This window comes from Paralichthys olivaceus, chromosome 7, assembly GCF_024713975.1.
Source record: "Paralichthys olivaceus isolate ysfri-2021 chromosome 7, ASM2471397v2, whole genome shotgun sequence".
In the NCBI taxonomy this organism is placed as follows: Eukaryota; Metazoa; Chordata; class Actinopteri; order Pleuronectiformes; family Paralichthyidae; genus Paralichthys; species Paralichthys olivaceus.
The window spans coordinates 16,392,916-16,418,674 of NC_091099.1; the positions used below are offsets into that span (position 1 = coordinate 16,392,916).

The 25,759-nt window shown below is 42.2% G+C and overlaps 1 protein-coding gene and 1 long non-coding RNA gene across 3 annotated transcripts in view; one reads left to right on the forward strand and one right to left on the reverse strand.

Moving 5' to 3' along the window:
- Positions 1-3,277: 3,277 nt before the first annotated feature.
- The window catches only part of reln (reelin), a 270,001-nt gene continuing 247,519 nt past the window's right edge, over positions 3,278-25,759 (forward strand). Inside the window, exons 1-2 of one of the 2 annotated variants that reach the window (XM_069528562.1) lie at positions 3,278-3,843; positions 23,316-23,423. In XM_069528562.1, coding sequence (XP_069384663.1) covers positions 3,591-3,843; positions 23,316-23,423 — 361 coding nt within the window. In that variant the 5' untranslated portion in view covers positions 3,278-3,590. The remainder of the gene's footprint in view (positions 3,844-23,315; positions 23,424-25,759) is intronic. The other variant, XM_069528563.1, reaches the window with a different exon arrangement.
- LOC138410823 (uncharacterized) lies at positions 14,536-18,438 on the reverse strand. Its single transcript, XR_011243440.1, has 2 exons — positions 16,164-18,438; positions 14,536-15,619 (listed from the first exon to the last, which is right to left on the reverse strand). It is a non-coding gene; the product is annotated as an uncharacterized lncRNA (long non-coding RNA).

Genomic DNA, 25,759 nt, shown 5'->3' on the forward strand with positions numbered 1-25,759 from the left:
GCAGTTAGATTAATTAAAAGTGTTTGATTAAGGCAATGAGGGGCTGGAAAGTGGCTGTGCACTGGTGGAGAGGAACAACAGAGGAGGACTGAGATAACCCCTGACCTCACTCTCCAATCTCGGCAGACTGTTCCACCGAACTGACCTCGTAGAACAACCGGGGAGGACACACTGTTTCTGAAAAGTTTCTGACTTAAGTGGGAGCACAGTCTCTTACTGTACTTTCTTTTTCAATTTCTGTTCTCACAGTGCTGCTGTTTACATGTCTTAAATTGGCGTATTAAAACAAACACCTAACACTACATGTGTCTCTTGTGAAACTGCTGCTGTGCTTTTCCCATCACTTTATTTTCCCTCTGATGTTGTGTTGACCCGTGTGTGGCAGAAGCAGCATATGAGGAGGAAAATCGCTTTCTCTTTTCAGCAACTGTGAGGACTTAGCCCTGTATGATTCTGACAGAAAGCTGCTGCTGTACATGGTGCCCATGAGGGCATGAAAAGAAAAACTAAGAACTATAACATCTGATCTCTGTGGGGAATGGATTGCGAAAACTATAAAAATGATGAGGAGAGCACTAAGCAGTCGTTCTGCATTTTTGTTTCAAATGTAGCAGAATAGTCTACGGGATTTTTCTTTATTTCAATGCCAACAAAAACCTATATGAGTGCAACTTGCACACAGTCATGTGCTATCATGGTTACAGACGGACACTTTCACACCCATTGTCATAAGTCTCCTTTGGACACTTCACATAGACTTAAATTAATTTCCATGATACTTAAGTCACCTTCTTTGTTTCAGACTTTCTGAATTTTCAGTTTAGTCTGAACCAAAATAACAAGTGTGAAAAGTGCCTGTTGGCTCAGCAAAAGTGCACAGCAAAAAATATAGGAAAGAGGCAAAGTCCAAAAAACCCGTTTTCAAGCATTTGTGAAATCAGGACTGGTAACAGAGCATCCAGTGTTTAAAAAAGAGGTGGTCTATATCAAACTGAAGCAGGTTTGGTTGGTTTGCAGTGTGAAAACACTGTTTTTGATAGATCTTACTTTGGGGAACAATTGCATCCAATTATATCATTTTTGGCTGACAAGGACGTTCCTTTGATGCGCTGCAGCTGAAGTTGATAATGCTGGTTGTAATATAATAAAAATATTATAGTGACAATGAAATTCACATAATGAATCTGTTCAATGATTTCTCAATTTAAACAGAATGACTGCAGCCCACCAAATTGACAACGTTTATACATCAGACGCACACCCATCTACAAACTAATCAATGTCGAGTATGGCATTGATTGCTGGAGTCCTTTGTCTGCTCCCTAAATTGCAATGTGAAACCAAAACTTATTGGATCAAAAATAAACAATGAATCAGATCATCAGACGTGAAAAAGCCCTTACTCTAACCATCCCCTTAATCTTAATCAATGACTCAGAATTAAACCTTTTCCTCAATAATGGACACAACTTTTGTCCCTAGTTGAAAGGTACTTTGTCTGGAATTTGTTGCCAAAGGTAGCCTATGAAATTAATGAAAACAATATCATCTAAACTGTCTCATCTGGTAATAATGTGGTAATGATTACTGAGTATACTTGTGCAATAATATAATGACTGGTGTGATCTCATTGCAAGAAGGTGAGCAGTTTGTAAGTTAATAAAAAGCACAGAGGCTTCCAAAGACAGAAACTTTAAAGTTGCACAATATTTTTTGTCCCGCCCTCTTGGATGCCTGCACCTCTGTGTGGATAAACATGCTGACTAAAGCTGGCCTGGGAACAGCAGCTGTCCTGGCAGGTGAACTACTTCACTTGAGCCAAATATAAATCTTGAAAATGCTTCTTATGTCTTCAAATGAAACGTAAAGACAATGCAAGAAATATGCAGAGATACAATATATGCATTTTATATGTGTTTATTTATACATAAGAGCACTCGTGCATGTTGCCGCTGTGTGTGTGTGTGTGTGTGAGAGAGAGAGAGAGACCAGGGTTTATTCTGTGGAAGCATCTGGCTGTGCTGGCCTGGCTGTGTGCTCCTGCTGTGGGTCAGACAGGCTGCTCGAACATGATGCAGCTGATAGTGTGTGTGTCGCTTGCTGGCTTGTGACTGTTTATGGCTGTAATGGGCACTTAACCACACAGACCCAGCAGGCTGCTGAAGAGACCAGAAGAGAGGCTCAGTGGCTTTAACGACAAGTTCTATAAGTTCTCCTCTTCACTGCGATAATTTATTTAATGTGTCTTTTCTCTTTTAGCTTTGTACCATGGAAGATATTGTGTAGTATTTAGTGTGTGTTTTTGGTGCACTCAGAAACTTAATTTTTTTTCCACAAGGTCTGCAGAAGGAATTATCGAGGGAGAATAAGTATATCCTCTACTCACAGAGGAAGAATTGGATGAGCAGGGAAAGACAGACATGGAGGTAGTACCTAAATGAAGAGAGTTTTTTATGTTTTGCTGGATGATAAAGGAGATAGTGAGACCATGGAGTGTGTACAGATTCTTAGAGAAATACCGATTTATCATTTGGTGAGCATTATAGCTGGTGTGTTCAGTGCAGTGGTGGGTTAATCTAGAGCGGAGAGCTAGCGCTCAGTGCTCTGACAGGGGGAAAAAGTTGGAGAATCTTGTGGAAAAGGAGATTCTGATGGAAAGCCCATGAAAAAAAAGCAACAGTAGACAAGAAGAAAAACAAATCTTAGTGCCGCTGAAGACAAGAGGAGAAACTGAGAGGTCTGGATTTGGAAAAAGAGGGAGAGGGAGATTGAAAGAGGGGAGGGGGACTGAGGGAGAGAGCAGCAGAGAAGGAGGGGAAGGAGAGGGAGGTGAAGAGATCGGAACAGGGAGGGAGAGAGGAGGTGTGATAGTGGGTGGGAAAGGAGGAGACAGTCTGGTGGATGGGCAAAAAAAAGACAAAGGAGAGAGAGGAGAGTAAAAAGGATCTGTCAGAGGGCTGGTTAGGGATGAAGAAACTAATAGATGCATTGAGATAAGACAGCCAAGGTCTCAGGAGAGGGATACAAGAGTGCACAGTGGAGTAACACAGTCATTTAGTGAGAGGTAAAGAGAAGGAGAGAAGTGAGAGGGGGAGGAAGAGATTTAGGAAAAAAGCAGAGTGATAGACTGGCAGAGAGAGAGGAGGGAGGAGAGAAGAGCTGGATGAGAGAGAGGAGGGGAGGCCGTCTCGTAGAGCGCATACAGCATGCGTGGAGCTGGTGTTAGAGCGAAAGACAGACAGAGAGAGGGAAGGAGGGAGGGTGGGAGGAGAGACGGAAACAGAGGGAGGGGTGAGGTATTTAAACGCCGGAGCAGGACAGCACAGGCGAAGCTCTGAACTCCCCTTGAGTGAAGGTAGGACAGGGAGAGGAAGCAGAACAACAGAGATCTTACAGTTTTCCTCATAGACAAGCCCACACACCCTTAAATTTCACACACACTCTCACGCACGCACACACTTTTGGACTTTTGACTCATCTCTGGACTCCAAGAGCTGTCCTTTGGGAACTCTACCTGTGCCGTCCTTGCTCCCACTCATCACTCTCCTCACCCACCTCCACCTCCCCAGCCCCTCGCTTGGTGAGGGCAGATGGCCACGGTGCGGGCCTCTCTCGGGGGTGCCTTAGGCTGTGCCCTGCTGGCCCTAGTCTTGGGGAGCAGCAGCATGGATTTCGGGGCACCCCCAGCGAGCTTCTACCCACGTTTCAACCCGTTCTTCTTCCTGTGCACCCACCATGGGGAGCTGGAGGGAGCCGGGGTGGCAGAAGGTGGGGGAGAGGTGCTGCTCACCCTCCAAATTACGGGCAACCCCACTGCCTACACCCCTGGACAAGACTACCAAGGTGAGCACACCACCTACTTCCACTTGTTTTTTTGCTGCATGCTAGAAGAATGGGATTTATTGTTTTTCGCAATTCATTTATTAGTTATTAATATCATGTTTTTAATTGATGTAATTGTAAATTTGACTGGATGTAAAAATACAACTTGTCATTTTTAGATAACTTTCCTTTTATGAAAGAAATTCACTTTCCTTGATGAATTCACAATTTTTTGTGCTGAATGTATTATTATGCATAAGATGGATTACATTAAATATATCAAACAATCAAATCAAGAATTACACATGCACTGCATTTTCTCCTGTTTTCGTTCACACATGTGCTGTGGTGGGACTGTGCAGTTTGTGTGGGGCGGCTGTTGAAAACCAGTATTTATGTAACTGTAATCAGTGTAGTGATGCTGAGTGGGACTCCTATTCAGTGCTGCGAGCAGCTCTGGTGGTGAGCTGTGATCCTGGTGCTCCATGTGTAGGTGGATTCTCCACAAGACTAAGAGCGAGATCCCTCCAACTGAATGGGAGTGAGAGTGCGAAAACTGCGAGTGCGAACGGACAAACCGAGCGCAACATAAAGAGATTCTGTGACTGATGATTAAAAATTAAAAAAGAGGAGACTTAGATAATTGCCTCCTTTCCCACACTGATGCGCTGGCACCTGGTCTAGGAAAAAATATCTCCTCTGACCTCCCAAACTGTCACATTGCTCAGTCACTCTCTTGCCACTTAACACTGGGGACAGTGACCCACTCAGGCCAAAACAGTGCAACTAAGGTCACATTCCCATGCAGCTGTCCTGTTCTCAAACAGTTGGATGTATACACATTTTAAGTATACTACTTTTTTTATCTAGCTTGCTAAATACACACAATTTGTGCACATTGCCTGTATCTTCTTAATCCCATCTTTGGTGTTTTCTGTTAACTGCCTCCAGTCATCATGGCAAATAAACCCCTGGCAAAAAGGATATGTGCTGCACTGTAATTGTATATATAGAGAAAAATGATATGAGGAGGCCAGGATAACAGAGCAGGAGAAGAGAGGAGTCTGGAAGAAGCAGTATTATCCTCTGTCTGAAAACAACAGCCCGGATCAACCCTTCAGCCAAGCACCTTTTAACTGGGGCCGGGGCTTGTAGGGAGAGCGGGTGAAGAGAGATTTGAATAACTAACTGGTGGATGGGAGGGATAGAGCGTAGGGAGAGGTTTAAATAATTAGCATTAGAAATGTGGTGGACTGGGAGGAGGGAGAGATTTAAATAGGGCCACGGATGGGATCGGATGGAGTAGGGGGAGATTTAAATGACGATGAGAGGATTGAGCTGATAAGATACCAGCAGCGGGGCTTGCACGAAAAAAAAAAAAAAGACAATGTTCCAAGCTGCTCACTTTTTTTCTCCTTCCGCTGTTTTGGCACATGATGATAGCAGCTCATTGTTAAATTTGTAGGGTTTTGACAGAGTTTGCTTGGGGATGTAAGGATGAATGGCAAGTGAGCGAGTGAAACGTGGCGGGCTGTTTATGCGTAGTTGTGCAAGCAGGAGTAATCCCAGTTCCTGCATCTCCTCCACCTCGCTCTCATCCCCTCAAACTTTAATTGTTACATCCATGTAAACATGTCCGTACCACGGGCACTGCCTCGCTCATTGTGACAGAAATTGAGTGGTTTGTGGGCTGCATATGTACAGACTTGGATGTTTCATGTAGTCGCCTACTTTGAAAACAATAAGAGACAAAGATAGAAAGAGGAAAAACCGTACATCTGGTGATGATATAAAGAAAAGGGCAAAGGGAGTATTGCAACATTTTTCATTCATTTCAGTGAATGAACTTTTCTCATTCCGCATGCTTCATTTATTTGGTCAATTGTTTTTTTTCCCCCATTGTTTTTTATGTGTTCCCAGGGCTTTAGTTTTGGATTACATTTGGTTTAATCTACTAAAAGCAATGTGTGATCAAACCACTGAAAGAGCTGCGTGTGGAAATGGTGGGCGGAAGACATTAGAGATGCTGGCCGTGTGGTCGAAGGGCTGAAAAGAAAACGGAAGAAAGAGCGCGAAGGAGAGAGGTTGTTTGTGGAGGAAGGGAAAGTTAGAAAAATAAGAGAGACAGATGACCCCTTATAAAAGAGAGAGGACATAGGTGTCTCGAAGAACCACCTTAGAATTGGTTGCCGAGCACGGGGAAGATACTGTGAGGCCGGTTTGTCCCACAGTAATTGGGTTTTTGACCTGACCTCACTGCCTCTTACTTCTCTGTTGCTTTTAAGTGATATGACCATGTGTGGGCAGCGTATCTGCCCTGTGTGTTGGTTATGGATGTGATCACTGTGTTTAGTTATCAGAATGAAATGACCAAGAGAGGTTGTGTTACTCTGTTTAAAATGTTTGAGAGGGTGGGTGTATTGGCAGGGTCATAGTAGACCTTATGGAAACAGAAATGTTGTGGAGATGAGTCTGAACTGCAGGGAAACAGAAGGAGGAGAAGTGAAAAGGTTTCTGGAGACTCTAGGGTCAATCCTTGTTCCAGACAAATGGAAACAAGTGACCGACACACTGCCCACATACAGCCTTATCTTTCAGAGGACAGAAAGAGGAGAAAAAAGAAGCAAGGTCACTCTGGAATTTGAGGTCTGTCCTCTAAATAACCATATGACTCATTTGAACTACTTTTGTTAAACTCAGGAAACAGCACTTTATTTCTTTATTTTTTTGATCAGACCTCTTTTAACACTGTTGTAAGAATATGATATGTTCACCATACAGCAACCACATGTTTGTAGGAAGCAACACCAGAATAAAAAAACTCCGGAGCCCTGTTTCTTAACAGTAAATCAAAGAGTGTTGTTTATCATTCCTGTTGTTTCTTGCTCTCCTGCTTTGAAAACATCGTTGATTTTCACAGATGAACAATGTTCAAGAAGGGATGGTGACACAGCAGAGGGGGAACAGGAAGAGGCAAACAGGCTTTTTTTAGAATCAGAAAACACGGTCTTTCCAGTGAAGCACCTTGGATTCAGATGAGAGTATAGGGGGACATCATTCTACCCAGTTATACAGTCAGATTAGAAAGCACAATGGAAAAGATTGGTTGGGGAATGGAACAGCAGTGCTGTGTCCTCTGCGAGTCATTGGAGAATAGCTTGAAATTGAGGTGCATGAGCAGAAATGGGGCCAGTGAGATTGATTGAGTGTCTTTGTGTGTCATGGAATTTATATAATTTATTTCTGTCGATTTCATCCCACTTTGTAATGATGCTTGCGCACTTTCGATGAAAGCTACAGTTCTGTTTATCATTCCGGTGGTTTTCAAGCAGAGCACATGTTTGGATAGAACACGTTGTTTTGTCTGGTGTCAATTAGTCTGTTATTTTAAAAAGAAATGTGCTTGTATTGACTGTATTTGTATTTGCAGATATAGTTTGTATACATCTCAGGTTAAAGCACTGAATGAGCCATTTATACAAGTCCCTGCTGAGGCAGGAAGGTTCAAATTGGTAGCGTAGCTCTCCCTCTCACCATATTCATTGTACCCACACACAATTGAAAACCAACATATATTCAATAGGATTCAGCAGTGTGTCCACAATAGAAAACAGGAGGCGAAACAGAGGTGCAAGAGAGAGTGACAGAGGCTGCTTAGAGAACAGTTTGACAGTAAAGGCTGTAATGACCATTGGTTATCTGTCAATGGTCTCTACTGCAGTCCCTGTTCCAGGGACCTTTTTATGTGCAAATTATTGAAGACAAATGAGTCAATATACAGTTCAAGGAGATTTGGACATTGCCACTAAATGAATTTTTTAATGGGAACTCAGAGATAAATTCATCCCCACAAAATGCCATCAGCTCTTCCCATGATAACCTATCAGATTAGACATTGCGAGTTGCTACAGCAGCTCTTCTGCCAGCCACCAGAAACGACTCAATGCGCTTCACAGCGGGAAAAGCCCTTTATCTATCTTTAAAATTGATTACTTTTCGTGGTTCTGGGAGTTTTTCACTGAGTTTGCTATTGACTGATGCCTATAAAACAACAAGTCAGTTATGTTGAAGTGAAGGTCATAGACTCCAGGCCCCAGCAAGGCTGTAGAAAAGCAGATGTTATCTTTCCATACACCAGGTCATGTCAGTGAAGCCACAGCGAGACATCATGAAAACACAGGGCGCATCCCTAAGTCTTTACAAAAGGTCCCCGCATCTGTCATTGTCCTGAATTTAAATGCCAAGATGGCATCAATCTGCTGTGGGACTTATGCAGCCCGTTGGATGTCATCATCACCTTCTGCACCACTTAACCTCTGAGGGGACTACTAAAGGTCTGCTTTCTGACCTCTGACCACTTCTTGTCAGTGCTGCCATGCTTTGAGCTCTGTTCTTGTAGAGTGATTAGATTTGGCTGGTGTCTCTACTCGTCCTGTCCTACAGCCAAGTGCTCCTTACGTCTCTGTTCAACTTACATTTACTTTAAAAAAGCCGGAAAACTCTGAGTATTTCTTACGGTGCAGCAAGCATTGGTCAGTGAACCATCAAAAGACTGGCCTAGTTTTTATGCAGACATCCCGTTTAGGGGAGCAGGGACACTAAAGTACGAGTGAGGAAAGAGTAGAGGGGATAGGGGCTAATGGTTTAATAGGGCTCTCTTGTGAGCCAGGGAAAAGCAACATGCGGACAGCACTCGCACTTTCAAATGGTCCAAATCCATGCATTCATTAGCTTCCCAGCTCTTCAGCCTCTCTGCCTCCTGCTGCTTTGTCTGAATAGGTCACTTCACTGAGTAGAGGGAAGTGTGTCAAGTGTATTACTGTTTGCAAGGGCTTGCTGGGTGTGTTTGGATGTTCTGTCTTTGTGGACGTTGAATGATGAACCATTTAAAGAGCATTGTATTCACTGAGATATGCCAGTTTCCTTTATACAAGGGAGCAGATGGGCGAAAAATGAGAATGGATATTCATCGGGAATCCTCCTTTTGTCACACATGCACGCTTGGCCATGCACGCAGCACTCAGCTCTTAGTGGGTGATCCATCATGACATAGAGACAGGTCAGATGTTCCACTGGCTAAACACAAATGTCCTGATCAGCAGGCTATTACGATCATTTGCGTCAATGTTACACCAGGATTTGACATGATAACGTGAACATGGGTTGGTATTTTCCTCCTTTCAGATGTTAAATGGCTCTGTCAAGTTCACAGGAACATGCATTTGCTATTAGTGCATACTATGACACTGTAATGATGGTATAACAAATGGGTAGTGACAGACATATTTGTTGTGGCTTCTTTTGTTATTTCCTCAAAGAATCTGAGAGTTCCAGCAGCTCCGGAGGATTTGAAGACATGATAGTTGAGAAGGGCCGGATGCCACGCATATGCTACATTTACAGTAAATCGATTCACTGCATCAGAGCACAGCAAATCACCTCAGATAACGGTGACATTGTCAGCTTTTGCCAGGCTGGTGCCACACTGATGGCAGCATGGGACCAGGTGTGGTAGGAAAAGCTCAAATTGAAGGCAGTGAGTGGACCCATGCCAGGCAGAAGTGTGTGCCTGTGCCAGCCGGATCTGGGCATGTGGCAAAGAGCTTTTACATTTTTTATTTTCAATTTCCTCAAGGGGTTCATTTTCTAGCCAAAACAAGAATGCTCTTAACAGGCAAATGTGAGCAGTGTTTTTGGTAACTTTCATGAGTGGGTAGACGAGTGAGCATAAGTATTTTCAGGATATTGGAGTGCGTGCTTGCCTGTTGGGGGTTTGCCTGAATTGGAGTGCCTCACTGTTAATAATATAAGCGGGGGGGGGGCAGATGCTAGACTCTCATTTGTTCTAGTATGTACTTACTTGCTGTGTTTACCATGTGTGCCTTTTCAGGTGTCTGGAGGGTAAAGTTTTAGATAGGACGGGCTCTAAAAGATTGAACTCAGAGCACAAGACATTTTTTCTTTGATTTTTTTCTGTACCTAAAGCACAAAACTATTGGTTTTGTTCTTGTTGTTACTGAAGAATAAGTATGATGAGCAACGTGAATAAATCTGTGTGGTAAACCATTGTGGGAAATAGACCACCAGCTCACAGACGTACTCTATAAGACCTAAGGGTGAGAATGAATCTCAACCACACTGTGTTAGTTTTCTAACAGAAAACACAAGGGACACACCCATCCAGAGTCTGTTTAAATATTTTGTATTGCCACATTATAGCCTCCCCCCTCTCCTTTGCCTCATCCTCTTTACTTTTACTTAACAAGCAGGTTGTACACATGAATCACTGTTTTTAACTTGTCAGAAATCTCCATCAGCAGCTCTTCGTGTGACATGTCTATGCAAACTCATGCTAATGTTCCCAACCAAATCAACCTTATAACAATGAGCCAGTGTTCATTGTCCTTAAGGAGTACCAAGTGGCTCTAAGCCGGATTTTGAAAAGTGATGGATCCTTTTAAAATCTTTTTTCCCTGCTTCCCATCCTTCCTGCTGGACGTGTTGTTCTCATGGGGTGGTTTCCCAGCCGCTGTTGATTGGCGTGTCAGCTTTGCCGATGGCCTCTTCCTTCTAGAGAATGGAGCTCCTGTTGGAGGATTGTGTACCTCCTCCTCCTTCTTCTCCTCCTCTTGCTCTGGATCCTCCTACTGGCGGCTTCATTGAGAGAGCTGTAATCCCTGCTCGGGGCCCAGTGTGTCGTCTGTGCTGATAGCATTCAGAGGGCCTTGTAGCGCTCCAGTGGACCCACTACAGAGGAGGCGGCGTGGTGCAACTGGCTGGGTGCTGGGCACACAGCGCGTGGCACAGGCGGATTAGCTCCAGCCCAACCCCCCATTCAGCCCCAGCTTCTTTCAAACAACCAGACCCTCTCTGTTCAGAGACACAGCAGGCTGGCAGAGGCAGATTACACGTCCATGCACACACAAGCTCACACATATTTCTGCCGAAAATGACAGCATGGTTGAGGGGGTTGGTGTTTACAGGGCCCCTGATGCTCTGTTGTGAAATCCCACATATATAACCTCATACCTCTAGCCCCCACAGGTCCATGTGTCATCAGTGAGCTCTGACTCAGGGTTAGAACATTCACAGTGATTCTCCTAATAGACGACAAGAAAGATTACATACATACATTACAAGATTTACGAAATGCAAGTATAAATAATTGTCCCTTTTGAAATGGTGCATCAACTAATTTAGCTACATATTAAATAAACTATAAGGAGTACCCACTTGATCAGAGTATTTTACACCTCAGCCGAGGAGGTGTTTGATTTGACAAGTTTTGTCAGACAACAGCATGAGATTTCACCTTCCTGCCTCAATTCACACCATAGTCACTGGCTGTGTCCAATGATAGCGACAATGTTCTTCTCTCAAAGATTAATCTCTGTCCTCACTTTAACTATTGCAACAAAAATAAATAAAAATAATGTGAAGCAGAGAATGTGCTCAGAAATGAGACACCTCAACACTGACCACAGCCCCCTCTGGAGATGGAAATCTCGTTTATTACCTTTGCCAGGGAGGTTATGTTTTCGTCTGTTACAGCAGGATTACACAAATCAACCTGATGGATTACCACAAAAGTTGGTAGAAGGGTGGTGTATGAGTCAGGGAAGATCCCATTACATTTTGTGTGGATCTTGATCAAGGGGCCCATCCAGGATTATTTTCTTTGACTTTCTTTTATGTTGAAAAATTAGGTATTTTCGTTGATTTCCCAGATCTCTCTCTGGATCTTGATGAAACAAATTGTTATGTTTAGGGGGGTTTATGAGTGTGCAATTTCTGTGCAGACCCAAATACAAATCCAGATCTATTTAATTTAAATGTGGTTTCATAAGGGGACTATTGGGCCTTGGCAGAGGTATGCTCTCTACTAAGAGCCCATCTAGTTTATTGCGTACTTTTCAAGCAAAGGCACAGGTTTTAAGATAAGTAATGTGTACAGGTAAACTTGATATCTGCAACTGTGTGTCTGAATTTTAGGTGGACTACTTTAAAACATATCCCCTCCTATAAACTGCAACCATTTTTCATATTCTGTACTTATGCATGCAAACATGCCCTATACCTATACAGCTAGATTAGCACAGATCACTTTGTCTGAACATAAACAGTTCAATGTCTTTGTCCATGTCTCAACACATTTGTTTAAATGCAGACATTAAATCATGACAGAAGAGGATATGAAGTGATGGAGTCACTTAATGATCCGAGCTATAGTGAAAGCAAAGGTCTGAGGAGGTTAAGACAGAAGAATGATGGTTTGAGAGTGGAGCTGGATGCAGTATTAATTACACCAATGAGTGCATTCTTACCAAGCCGAGCTGGTGTGATTAAGACTAGATGTCAAGGGAAATGCTCCCCATTGATCCACTACCAGTAGAGACCATCTAGTCTTTCATTACTGCGACCAGCTTGTTAATTAGAAATCAATCTCTCCCCTCTGTACTCTGCAGCCCCCTCCACACCAATGTGCAACTCCCTTTCTACACAAACATTCATACCCAAAAGCTATGGAAGCACGTCAGGCTTTGACTAATGTCAGTGCTTTTTCACCTAGTTGGTCATAATCTCAAGTTGTCATGCCAAGAGAGCGTGGGGAGTGGAGAGCAAAATGTTGAGGCACAATATCCTGCAGTCCTCTCCAGCTCCCAGGACATATTTGACTTCTCTAAAGAATTAGCCAGACTCTAGGATAACTTTCAAACTGAGGACTGATTCACATTTATGAGCTGGTCAACAGTTGTTGTCTATCTGTGTACAGTTAAGTATTTTAAGGATCAAATCTTTATGAAACTCCTGTTACATCAGTTGATTTGTTGTAATACATGATGAAAAATTTGGATCTGTTGTTGATCTGTTGACCCATTGTTGATTATCTAATGCACTACTCCTCTGATTGAAAATGACGTCTGCAAAACACAGTTTTTAGTATCCAAATTGTTGTAGACATGTTTATAGCTCTTAAATTATAGAGAGGAAACATGGAACGCAGTGATGTAAATATTGTGTAAGTGAGAATGAGAGTGGAAAGTAGAAGAGATGCTGAAAAGGGCTGGCGGAGTGGGGATGTAAATTGAACCTCTGTGTAAAGTGACAGTTTCATTATTCATGTTAGAGTTATTATATCTGTGAATGGAGGAACATGGTTGGAGCTGCTGTCAGCCTCGAATAACGGGGGTAGCTAGAGCCTGCATGTGTGCTCCTGCGTGCACATATACAGTACATGTGCATACAACGAGGTCTGTGAACAAGCAGAGCAGGTTTTGCAAAAGGGAGACGTGTCCAGATGTTTCAGGACAGTAAGCATTCTCAACTAGGTACAGATTTAATAATGTTTACAGACTCATGTTGTCTATCACTATCATGTACCAAAAATGCAAAGAGAGAAAAGTATTGAAAAGTATACAAAAGTATTGGTAGTCTTGTCGATTTGCTGTTTTACCAGTCATTTCTTACTTGCATGGAAAGCTAGCAGAACAGTACTCACATTTGTAATCATTGTGAGCTAGGAAGTGTCTTTGTTGGTAATTTTGTTGTTTATCAGGAAAAATCTATCTGCCTGCTACACATGCCAACAACCCTGGGTGTCCCAGTTTACAGGCCGGGCTAAATTTATATTGATTTGATATAAAACTTCATGGTTGGATCAACTGGAGGGACCTTTGCTGTCAGTCACCTGATCCAAACATTAGCACCAATGTGTTGCTCCCGATGATATAATTTGAATAGTAAGTAGTTGTTTGGGCCTGCAGGTTAGGGTTTAGGTTTGTGGTGGCTATACGTTTTCTTGCATTTGCACCTGGAGGTCAGACACTCAGCTATAAGAGCACCCACAGACAGTAAAATAAATTGGTAGCTATGATGTAAAATACTTCAAACGTTTTCAGCACTCCCCACTGAATTAATTCAATCTATGGCGGTAACAGCGGTGCACGTGCACAAGAGTGAAAGTTCATGCAATAGACGTCATGGACCAAAGTGCGAGTTTTCGTGAGCCAGCACTTGGCATCCTGCTGCAAATAGCACTGCAAAAACCTAGTTAGAGATCTCTTTTGTTATTATGAGATGTTTTAAAACATTTGTGGTTTATTTTCAAACTGTGGTGGGGCAAATTAGAATATGGTGAGCTGCAACAATCTTGATAATCAATGTGAAGCACTGGGTTTGATGCACTTATAGAGTTGGAATTTTTATTCTAACAGGGCATTTAAGTTAAAATGTCTTCTTCTACATTGGAATGAAGACGCCCCTAGAAGGCCCAATTGTATAATGATAAAACTCAGCCTTGTTGAAGATTGTATGTGCTATGTACTGTTCTGTACTATTGCTGTCCAGCAGAAAGCTAGCACCGTGTCTTTTGCTGTTCATGAATTTCAAGTTGTTCAAAAGTCCAGGTTGATACTCTGATAAAATGTGTAGTTTGATGTGTCAGCCCATGAGGATGGATAAGATGAGGGCAGGTGCACCTGGTGCTAACATACTTACTTATTCTCTTTCATGTCATGAGCCTTAGTGAGCCTGGAATATGCAATGTTTGAAATACAGAGATGGTAATTCAGCAAAAAAGGCTTTTTCTTTTTAAATATGTTTTTTAAGTCCATCAAGAAAATGAAGTACTTACTTTTTTATGCCATTTCATCTCTTGGAAATAATTCAACAGAAGCACTGTAAGTCATTTGAATAAAACATACACTGAATAGCTCCAAGACACTGACATTTATTAAGTTTAGTCCATTCATCTCCTTTAATGTGAGGAGAGGTACATGTTGTGTGTTACCAGCCACAGCCTGTCTCGCAGACTGAGACGTAGGACGAGACTCCCTCTGTAGTTTCACTCCAGTACACTTAATTTATTTAAAATTGCTTCTCCTGCGCTGTACGCCTGCAAATTCTATAGTGACTATTGATTACTCTGTGGTTTTGACCACTTGACACATACATTATTGTTTATCAGGTTATTCAATTCCATAAAATAGCCACTTAGCATTATGCAGGAATTATGCATAAACTTTTGTGCACTCGGGATTGATTAAAGACAGCTAAATGTCTATGCTCTTTTGATTGGTATAGGGGATATTATTCAGTGATTAAGACTGAATAGTATTTATGGCTCAAAGAGCGAATCAGAATCTTGCATTGCTTAGAGTTCTATCTTTTGATTGAACTAATAGCATGTGATCTGGATAGAACAGAGGTTTTAATGACGGAGGGGCTTTGATGATCACTTTCATATCAGATATTGGATAGTCAATGGGAACATTTTCTAAAACATTTTTGCAGAGACAATATTGGCCATTACGCTGCAGACCCCTCTGATTAAGTTGGTGTTGACATTGGCCAATTAAGTGGTGTGTTCCTAAAGTGGCTTCCCTGCAGTTATTGTGCAGAACATTACCCATCATCTCTGTTTGCCATGTTAAAGAGCAGCTCTTTTTTTGTTCAGAATTATGTGGGTATGATGGTTGTTAAAGGGATGTAAATCTCTGGATAGGGAGGTTGCAGTGGACAGAAAGGACGACACTCTTTTGATGCTGCTCTTCCTTGTACGAATTCTCAAGGCCTTGTTTTGACAAATCCAGATCATGATTCACTCCGTTGTGAAGTAGTTTGGGATGGGCTAATGGGAGTTCTGGGAGGTCGGGGACAGTCCAGCTGTGGCACAGGACATGGAGGTCACATAGGCTAAGTAGCCTGGTGTCCCTGAGGCAGTGAGGTTATATAGTGGCTGTGGCTGACAGCTCGGACCTCATTACTTCCTTCCTGGTTCCTGTCAGGGCAGCACCCTCTAGAGCAGGTGCAATGGAAAGGGAGTTTTTTAACAGAACAAAATATTTACTGTCACAGCTGGTTTACTGGTTGACTATATATGCCTGAGTGTGTTCATGTTTCTGTAGCATTAGGTTACCATGTGATGAGTTTTCTCTTTACACATAAAACTGGCCAGTGACACAAAACAAATCTATCCATACATGTACTGTTAGAGTGTGTGCTTGTGAGATTGGGTTGTGTGTTTCCTTGCGTAAGAAGCTGTGGTTTGGGTCCGATAATAGTTTTTGAGGCATTCTGGTGTTTTAGTGTTTTCTTACATTCCTTGAATTTTCTCTCGGGAAGGCTGTTGCAACTTTTCTCCTGTAACCTGTACTACTCATTATATTATATTACCTGGTTTATGTTTTGCTTGTTAAACACTTCAACTTTTGATAAAGAATTAGCATGTTCATTACTGCTTTGATTAGTGATGCTTTGCTTGTCAGGGCTAGTTGGCTAAAGCTTTTTCTTTGTCTGCACACATGGATGAACACATGGTGTTGATCATAAGGACAACTCACACTCCAGTCCTGGCAGTCACCAAGCGACAGCGGGAAAGAATCCTGGCGTTTCTGAACCCTATTACAATATTACCTTTTTACTGTAACCACCAATTATGTATCTTATGTTAAATAATATTCCTTTAATGTTGTATGTTCTGTAAAACAACACCTATAAGTGGGGTTCAATGAATAATTGAGCATGATAACTTCGCTCGCTGCGATAGGTCTCTGAATATTTGTATCAAGCTGTCCTTTGTTCTTAAAACCTGCAGTGCTTTCTAACCCTGTCTCCTCTCATACTATCAAATCTTCTTCAAAACTGATCAAGACAAAGTCCAAATAACAGAACTGTAGCTGATCAAAACCCATTTAGTGTCTCACAACAGAGATCAGTACTTAGCTGGGATGTGCATGCTGTTTGAGGCTCAATGAGCCTATGAATAATGTTGAAAGACCAGAGAGATGATTTCCTATCAAAGCCAATCTCAGGTTAAGAGAATAGCCTTTGAGTTGTCACAAGGTGATGTGCTTCCTCTGAAACAGGCAATGTTCCATTAGAAACTATGAAAAAACGTTCTGTCATAACAGATTTTGCCTTGTTGATTGACCTGATACACTTTAGAGGTTGTGTCCTTCTCACAAGACAAATTTCAGGTAATATGTATATGTAATATATTGTATGTACAGTATTATTATTTGTAGATCACTTGCAGATTATATGCAAAAAGTGTTCCTAGAGTACTGATTTAAAAAAAGGTTCAAATGTTATACTCCGGAGACTCAAGGATACATAAACTGAGGCTTCTGTTAGAATAATTCATACACCTGTGCTTGCTCCTGTTCAAGCATGTGACACAGGCCCATATAAATGTAAACAGACTATCGTATAAAAGCGGCACAATGAAGTGTGATTGTGAAGCAGATTATGTGTGAGGAACAGGATGCTTGTGATAGAACTGCCTCTTCACTCCTGTTTTTCTCCACGGCTGTTGCAGGGGTGAAGCCAAGTTGGGCAGGCAGGAAGGCTTCAGAGTAGAACCTCAACAAAGCAGAGTGGACCAAGAACAATAATAGGCTGCACGTTATAATCTCTGGTAGCTATTAAAGACCTGTAAAGTTGTCTTAAGCGATCAATTTTGCCAGTTCGCAAATCATGGTGGAGATGTTGTAGATAAGCAGACCTGTAGAAGCTCAGCGGCTGATAGGTTGTCTGTGATCTAGTGTTTCACAGCAGCAGATGGCAGTGCCAGCAGGCCAGGATGGTGCCAGAAGGTTACGCAATGGAATGATGCCTCTAAGACCTGACTGATACACCGCATGACACATGTGCAGAAACACACTTCCCACACATCTTCTGAAACTGTAGAGAAGCATCCATACTTAAGTGATTCTGTCTGACTTGTCAGTCTAAAGGACCAATCTTTTCTTTCCCGTACCAGTAGAAACTGCTACTGATCCTTTATGGCGTCATGCGGCTGACTGACAGTTTGAACCATTTCAGGAAGCTCAGAATGAAGTGGCACCCCGGCACTGGCATGACCACAGAAACAGATGGAATTATAGCTTCCCCCTGGTCTGGCCTTCATTTCCTGGTCCTCTCTGGGGCATGTGTGTGTCTGCCAGTGGGATATGGGTCAGATGGTTGGTTATCTTTATCCAGATTGTTGCCAAGAAAACCTCCATCCATTTGGAAACAAAAGGGGGCATCCTCCTGGTTCACTGGGAGAAAAAAAACAGAAATTCATTCATTCTTTTCTTGTATTCTACAAATTATTTTAGCCACTGTGTAGCTTGTTGTAACTCATGTGATACAGTGCAGACACTGATATTTTCTGTCTTAGGTTTCCTAGTACTACCAAGTCCAATCTTGATAGAACATCATGCCTTTCCAGGTTGAAGTACTTAATGTTTTTCTGAGAGTGAGTAAAGTGTAGGTGTGGGGAAGTCTGGTGGGTGTGTTTGTACACAAAGAGCAGAAAGGAACTGTTCAAGCCATGCCAACCACACAGGGACTTCAATGCAAGTAGAGTAAGCTTCTCCGTAAATCAGGTCTTCTATTAGAGCATACAGACTTCCTGTCCAGTTCCCGCCTTAATCCCTCAACACGCTGTTTTCTAAGAATGAGCTCATGCCACCAAGCTTTGCCAACCATAGTGCCGACTGTGCTTCGCTACACCATAAGGAGACATTACTGTTGCTTTTAGGATGCCACTGGGCCCAGTTTTTCAGGTCCCTAACATGATTACTGGAGCGGCACACAGTGAGCCATTCACATTAGTTTAGAATTTCCAACATGAGCAGCACTTTGGTCTGTTTTTCACAGTTCAATATGCTTGGTCCTTATTCTTGAGGAATTGGCCAAATTCATCCATCAATCACCGTCGCACCCTTACTGCTGGAATTATAAATAAAGGACTGACTGACTGAGTGTCTACTCATAGGTACATTAATTTCTTAAGGCAACAGCACACATCTTTGGGACTAGTTTAAAATGTACTCAAGTATCTTATAAAAATTTGAATTCTTTCTGTACCTGTTGTGTGCTGTGTTGAGAAGGCTTTTACAGCATTTGTGCGCTCAAGTAATACCTTAATGCAGTCAGAAGAAGTCAGGTGAAATCCTAGCTAAAATATTAGATACCCAAATGTAAAAAAATTGATGTTGAGACAAAGTAAGGAATACAGTGTTCTGCAGATAAATAATACTAGAAAATATTTTGTATGATTTTTGCAGAGTTTTGCATAGTTTGTCACATTTTCCATTTTTGATTAGTCCTTGTATTGTGCATGTGATCAAGATCTGAGAGACTTTTGCATTATGTTTGTGAATTTGTATTTTGTTGCACTGTGTTGTGTGTGGTGCCTTAACATTACTCCTGGTGGATCCAGAGAAGTGAAGAAAGCCCCCGGCCCATCAATAGTTGAGTAGGAGCACGGTTATGTGTGTCTGTAATGAGGCATACCACATCGCATCATTAATATTACATGCTGGCTTGGGGCCAAGGGATGTGCTCTGTGGTGTTTTCAAGTACAAAGTATAAGCAGTTGTATGTGGGTATGAGCGCTCTTCATACAGTGTAATGAGTATTTTGTAAGTGTAGGTGCACTTCCAGGAAGTCCGGTTTGAGTATTAGACTTATGTGCTGTAAGGTTTATAAGACAACATAATAAATACTCCACAGCAGTTTATAATTCTCACACACAGAACCTTACAACTCTGGAAAGTTATCAAATAGCAACTTTGCAGCGTGAACATTACAAAGTAATCCTACTGGCCCTGCTAGATGATGTTGTGTTGTTGAAATACTTGAACCAGATTCAAATAGTTTTTGGACCCCTCACTGTTTGGCCCAAGACACTCACTTTAGCACCCCTCTATTCTAATGGAGGGGCTCCATTCAACTGAATGGGGAAGGGGTCTGCATTTTTTCATGTAGGGCTAAAGTTGATTGGTCTTACTCGGCCGCCACCCAACCCATCCTCTATCTCTAATCTGGCAATCAAATATATGAAACAAATACTATGATAATCGCCACAGAATTAAAGTATTTATTTGTGTTAGTTAATTTAGTTAGTTAATTTAGAAACCAGACATACTGCATCATATCCAGAATAAGATACATTGAGATTGTAATTTATTTGTTATAAAAAAGCCTGTAATGAATTTTATGTCGCTTTATCTAACAATCGCATTTCATCTTACGTGTTCCATATTGAAGCCATATCTCTTTGCTGTGTTGCAACAAGAAAAACCAAAAATTCAGTCCAGATGTTTTCATCAATTGTATAAGTCGAACACCAGGTTTGTCTACACAATTTTACAAATCACACAAAAGTGCACATATGTAAACACATTATTTGTGTTGGATGAGAGTGTTGGTGATAAAAGTTCACCCCCATTCCTGCCTTATCCCCCTCGGCCAAGTGAACGGTTTTCAGAAATGAGGTATAGACTAGAATGTTAAGGGCTACCATCAAAGGCTGCCAGCCTCCTCCTTCAGATCTGCGTGTGTGTGTATGTGTGTTTTAAAGAGTGTGTGTGTGTGTGTGTGTGTGTGTGTGTGTGTGTGTGTGTGTGTGTGAAGTACCCCCACAGGTGATTGGATCTCATCTCATCTGATCTCATCTGATTGGTTCATCCATCTGATGCGTTCCACAGGCGAGTGAGAGAGGGGTGTTAGAGGCATGTCTAAATAATTCAAACCATTCATTTGTATTGATCAGGTAGCGCAGCTCTCCATGGGCTACTCGACTACTCCCTATCTCTATCCTTCTTCGCCCCCATTCTTGTTTTTTTTTTCTAACATTGTAACCTTGTGCCCCCAGCTTTGCTTCCTCTCCACTCTTTCTCCCCTCGACCTCCACATCAAACAGAGTTCAGGTACATTGCTGCGAGGGAGCAGAAAACGCATGAGAAGGGAGTGGATAGGGAAAGTGGAGGAGAGAGCATTTCTTTAAAACCATGATTTCTAAAATAGGAGTGAAGCTGAGCGAGAAAGACTCCAAGAAAGGTGTAAGCGATGGATGAAGAGAGAAACAGCATGGTGAAAGCAGCAAAAAAATCTTTTGTGTGTGTAGCCCACTGGCAAGTGTCTATGGGGCGTAATGGAGTCTGTGTAACCTTGGTGATGCAGGTCAGGGGAAATGCAGAAATGAACGTTTTGTGTGTACTGAGGATGTCGAAGCCTGGTCCGACGTAGTGCATTAAGCCCAGTCCATTACTCCATTAAATACTGCATCATGCCATGGCCTTGGATCAATACAACATAATGTAAACACTGATAGCATGTCTCACCACACTCTGGATTGGACTGCTTGAGTAGATAATGTATTCTGCTAAACGAAAATAGCACAAAAGACAAGCACATATATTCACAATATGAACATGATAATTGCTTGTTTGAAAGAGAAGCATTTTTTTCTTTCCCCTGCTTTCTGTGGGTATTGCGGTGCAAGAGGTGCTCTGCGCAACATGGATTGAATATGATAATACTTCTGTTGCCAAGCAAAATATATCTTTCCCATAATACAGCTTCTTGTGCACACCACACGCATCGATAGAATTTGGCAGTACTTACAGTTGATAAGAAAGGGGAACACAGGGCAGTTACTTGTTGCTCGCAGCATTTTTTTTAAGAGCCATTCATACAAAAGAGAAATATCTGCACACATATGAAATGTTGTATTTAATTCTCGAATTAATATATATATATATATATATATATATATATATATGTCATTAGTATATATTTCAATTGCAGAATATTTTGAATGGGCCAAGTTGCAAACAGCTTTCTTTTCATCCATAAATAGTATAGTAGTAAATTGAATTCTTCATTGTCAATGAATGAGGCTTTAACTAATGTTGGTTGCTCTCTGTGTATTTATTTAAACTGTAATGGAGCATCTGAAATATGGTATTAGAGCATCAGCTACACGTCAGTTCCCCATTTATCTGTGAAAGTAGACGAGAGGAGGAAACGTCTGGATATAATAAAAACAGTTGTGGGATGAATTATTGTGGCTTTGATATGGAGGCGAGCTGGGCTGAACTCTGCTTTTAAGACAGGGTGTAGCACATCCAATACACACAAACAATACACACACACACAAAAGCTGGGCGCCTTGTGTGAGTGTGTTAATGTAGTCACCCAGACAGACAGAGACAGAGCAGAGACTGGGCCACACAGGAGTCTGCTCTGCCCAGATTCCAACATCGAAACACACCAAGCCCAGAGGAATGAACGCCCCAAACCCAAACTGACATGTAGCTGTTGTTACTAAAAACTCACCAGCGCCGCGGGTGTCTCATGCTTTTCCCTGTTCAGTTTTCCCCCCTTAAAATACAGAGGGATTCCAGGTCAGAAAATAACAATGCCTCCATCTTTCCCAAGTGCAAAGGATTTTAACCTCAATGTTAAAAAGCATATTTTTTTAGCGCGTTCTCCTCTGAGCCGCAGAATGTTCCCCCGTGCTCTGATCTGTCTGGCTGGAAGCTGTCCAGTGCCTCAGCTCTTTTTTCCTCCAGTGATGCATCCGGCTCTGTGGTCCCGTCACTCAGGGTCTTTGTTTACTGGGCGGATCAATAGTTAACTTGCTGCTGAATACACTAAAGATATAGATCTGTGCAGTTGGATAACAGAGCGGCAGTTTTCTGTTCTCCTGCTTGTTTGTGTTGACCTGTGACACGTTGAGGCTTAGTGAAGCTATCAGGGTTACAGACAATTAGCTCATCACTCTCCTTAATATGACTGTCAATAAGGACAGGCTTTGATTAAAGCTCTGTAATTTGTTCAGGATGAGTTAGATCACATTCTGGTGCTGTTTGCTGTGAGACAGACACTAAGGGGATGTGAACATACTGTTTTCTTGTTGGTTCAATTACTTTAAACGTGACTTGAGCCCCCTGTTAAGCAGGTTTTCTAATTTGGTATGTGTGTGTCTGTGAGGCATTGTTGCTGTTGCTTTAACACCTGCCTGCACATCTGTGCTCTTTCCTCTGCTCCCTCCTGCGGGGTGTTTGGTGTCATAGGCTTCCCAGTTAATGGTCACTTTATATTTCTGTCTGTTACCACCTGAGCTCTGTGCTTATTAACAGCAGGCAGGATGTTAGGGATCTGGATATGTTGTCTGTGTATACATTTTCAGACTTCCTGTCCACACACATGGATATCACATATTGATAACTAAGTATTTGCGATCTCTGACAACTATTCAGTACAAAATTAGTTTATATCCCCCTTATGAGTTATAAGTAACCAGTATGGTTGCTAAAACATTAGCAGTTGATATATTACATTTAGCGCTGTGGCCACACAGCAAGAAGGTTCCCGGTACGAATACCGGTGAGTGGAGTTGCATGTTCCCCTTGTGTTTGTGTGGGTTTTCTCTGGGCACCAAAGACATGCAGAATGAGGTTGGGTTAATTTGAGACTCTAAATTGACCATAGGAATGAGAATGATGTTTTGTCTCTAAATGTCAGCCCTGTGATATGCTGGCGAGCTGTCCAAGTGTACTCTTGCCCTATGTCGGCTGCCTCCAGCTCCCTCCATTACCCTTTAAAAGGATAATCAGTATAGATGAGAGATGGATGTTTTATTTGGATGTTATGTGACAATCATTTCAGATTCTACTCTAATGTTAACATTTCTCCTTTCTCCCTCTCTTCAGTAACCATCTCTACCAGTGTATCATTTGATGGTCTGCTGGTGACTGGCCTCTACACCTCCACACCCGTCCAGTCCGCTCCCATCCCAGCTCCAGCCGCATTTGGCTTTGGTAAGTCTTCATATGATAACACAGTAAAATTGGCTTCTTTACCCATGCTCCTTGTGCCAATACAAGCTCTGCTGCGCCTTCGCCTTCATAGCACAAACAAACCATCAGATCCTCTAAATCGTATCTCAGTGCTGGGAGTATGGTGTATCACAGCAAGCACAGCCCAGCTCAGTGATCCACATCCGTTCCCAGAATGAGTATTAGACCACTTCCTCGCTCCCATTGTGACAGGCCATGATGGATGAGGAGTCGGGGATGATGTGACCATGAGTTTGGCCAGATGGGTTTTCATTGATGTTTGAAAGAAGAGAAAGAGAAAACTGGAGGTTAGATGAGGGGAAGACTTTGGAGAGCAAAGCCGAGAATATAAGTAAGGGCCTTAGAGAGACAAAACTAAACTTCCAGTAACAATGAGCAACTTATTAATAGTCAAAGGGTCAGCAGGGTTGAGTGGTGCAGTTGAATAGGACACAAATTTAATTGACCAAAAACATATTTTCTTCTCATTACAATAATGAAAAGTTCTTTATGAATACATATTTTGAAAAACAATTTTGGAAATGTTCGTGTAATTCAATTTTGTTCATTTGTAAAAAACCCAGATCTTTTACAACATATTAATATTCTAGTTGTTGTTGTTGTATTGTGTTTTATATTATCAGCATTCCAGCACCAGCATCCATTTGGACTGTCAATTAATTAATTTAGTCTCAAAATTGTTTTGACAAGTGCATTCTCTAAGACAGTAGAGGATAAAAAAAAAAGCAACAAGGATAAAGTTAAGATTTTTAAACTTGGATGAAGTGTGGGCGGATGGAGTCCCTTTGTGACGGGGTGGGGGTTCTCCAGGGGCGATGGACCAGCCATAAAGAAGTCCTCAGAGAACAGGGCCACTGGCCCAGAACGGCTGCACAGCGGGCTCACTTATTCTGACTAACTCCACTGTTCCTAAGATGCTGACTTCACCCCAGCCAGGGCAGCTCTTCACTCTTGGCAGCACTGTTTACTGGGGAGGCGTCCAAGCAAGGATTGCATCACCTTTGCTTCACTCTCATTAATTTGAAAAGTTTTAAGGGAAGGGCTGCACAGACCGATAGGCAGCAGCCTGTGGGACTGTGAGTCTCTGCATGGCATCTGAGTGCAAAGCCTTCCGTTACAGTATGTGTAGCCAGCTAAGCAGAGATGCTGTCCAGGTTTCACAGAACAGTTACTCAGTCTGTCCTCAGCTGAAGAGATCTCTCTACTGTATGTGGCCCCAAGAACACACAAATAATGTTTAACTGAATAAGAAACAGAAGCATGGTTTGTTACTGCCACCATAGTCCCACTGTCTAAATTACTGTTTTTATTTCTCCTTTATTTAATTCATCTGCACATTTTTAGGTCGATGGGATGTTTTTGAGAAATGGAGTGGCAGCAGCCTGGTTGGTCTGTAAACCATGCTCTCTAACAAGGTGTCACATCAGGGGATTGAAGGCTCTTCAGCCCTGTGAGGCCTGAAGTGAGATGCTCCCAGAGGGGGAGAGCTTCATCAATGAGCTCATGCAAACCCGTTGACAGCGTTGTGCTCAAGAGACCCAGTGTTTGAGCAAAATACTTTGAAGATAATGCACTGGAGCAATAATGGAATGGGATGCAGCCTGATGTTCATTGTTATTGTGACAAATATTCAAGCATTTGTGAGGACGAAAGGGTCATGCAACTCCTCAAGGGAGTTTTATGAGTGTTTAGTGTAGTCTCTAAGATACGGTGTGGCTCCAAATCCCCCACAATGAAGGCATATAGGGGACACAGATAGATGTGGTTAGCAACACGCATGCACACACATACACACACACACACTTTGAACTCAAAAAGCAAAGCCACTCTCACTCAAGAGCACATGCACTCTCTCCAGCTGTGTACAGCTGTTGGAGCGACGGATGCCTAGGCGAACATGTGGTTGACAGATGTATCAGGGCAGGAACCTACATCAACTCCAGCATGGGAAGAATGAAAACTCACTGTGTCACCAAATGACTGTGCACATTAGGATTTCTAAATGTTTATTTTTTTATTTTGGATCACAAGACCGTTAAGTTGGTAGATGTTTTATTACCCGTGCCAAGGAAGATATGTTTTTGCCCCTTTTGGTTAGTGGGTTTGTTGGTTGGTTGGTTTGTTTTTCAACTTGGTGGAAAGATGGAACACGGTCCAACACAGAACCCATTACATGTTGATGGGGATTTAGGCAAATGGGCACATCCAGGAAATTCAAATTGCAAAATGTTTGACATTTTCACCAACTTCCCAGGGAATAATTAATGTATATTGTTGAAAGAAATCAGGCATATTGA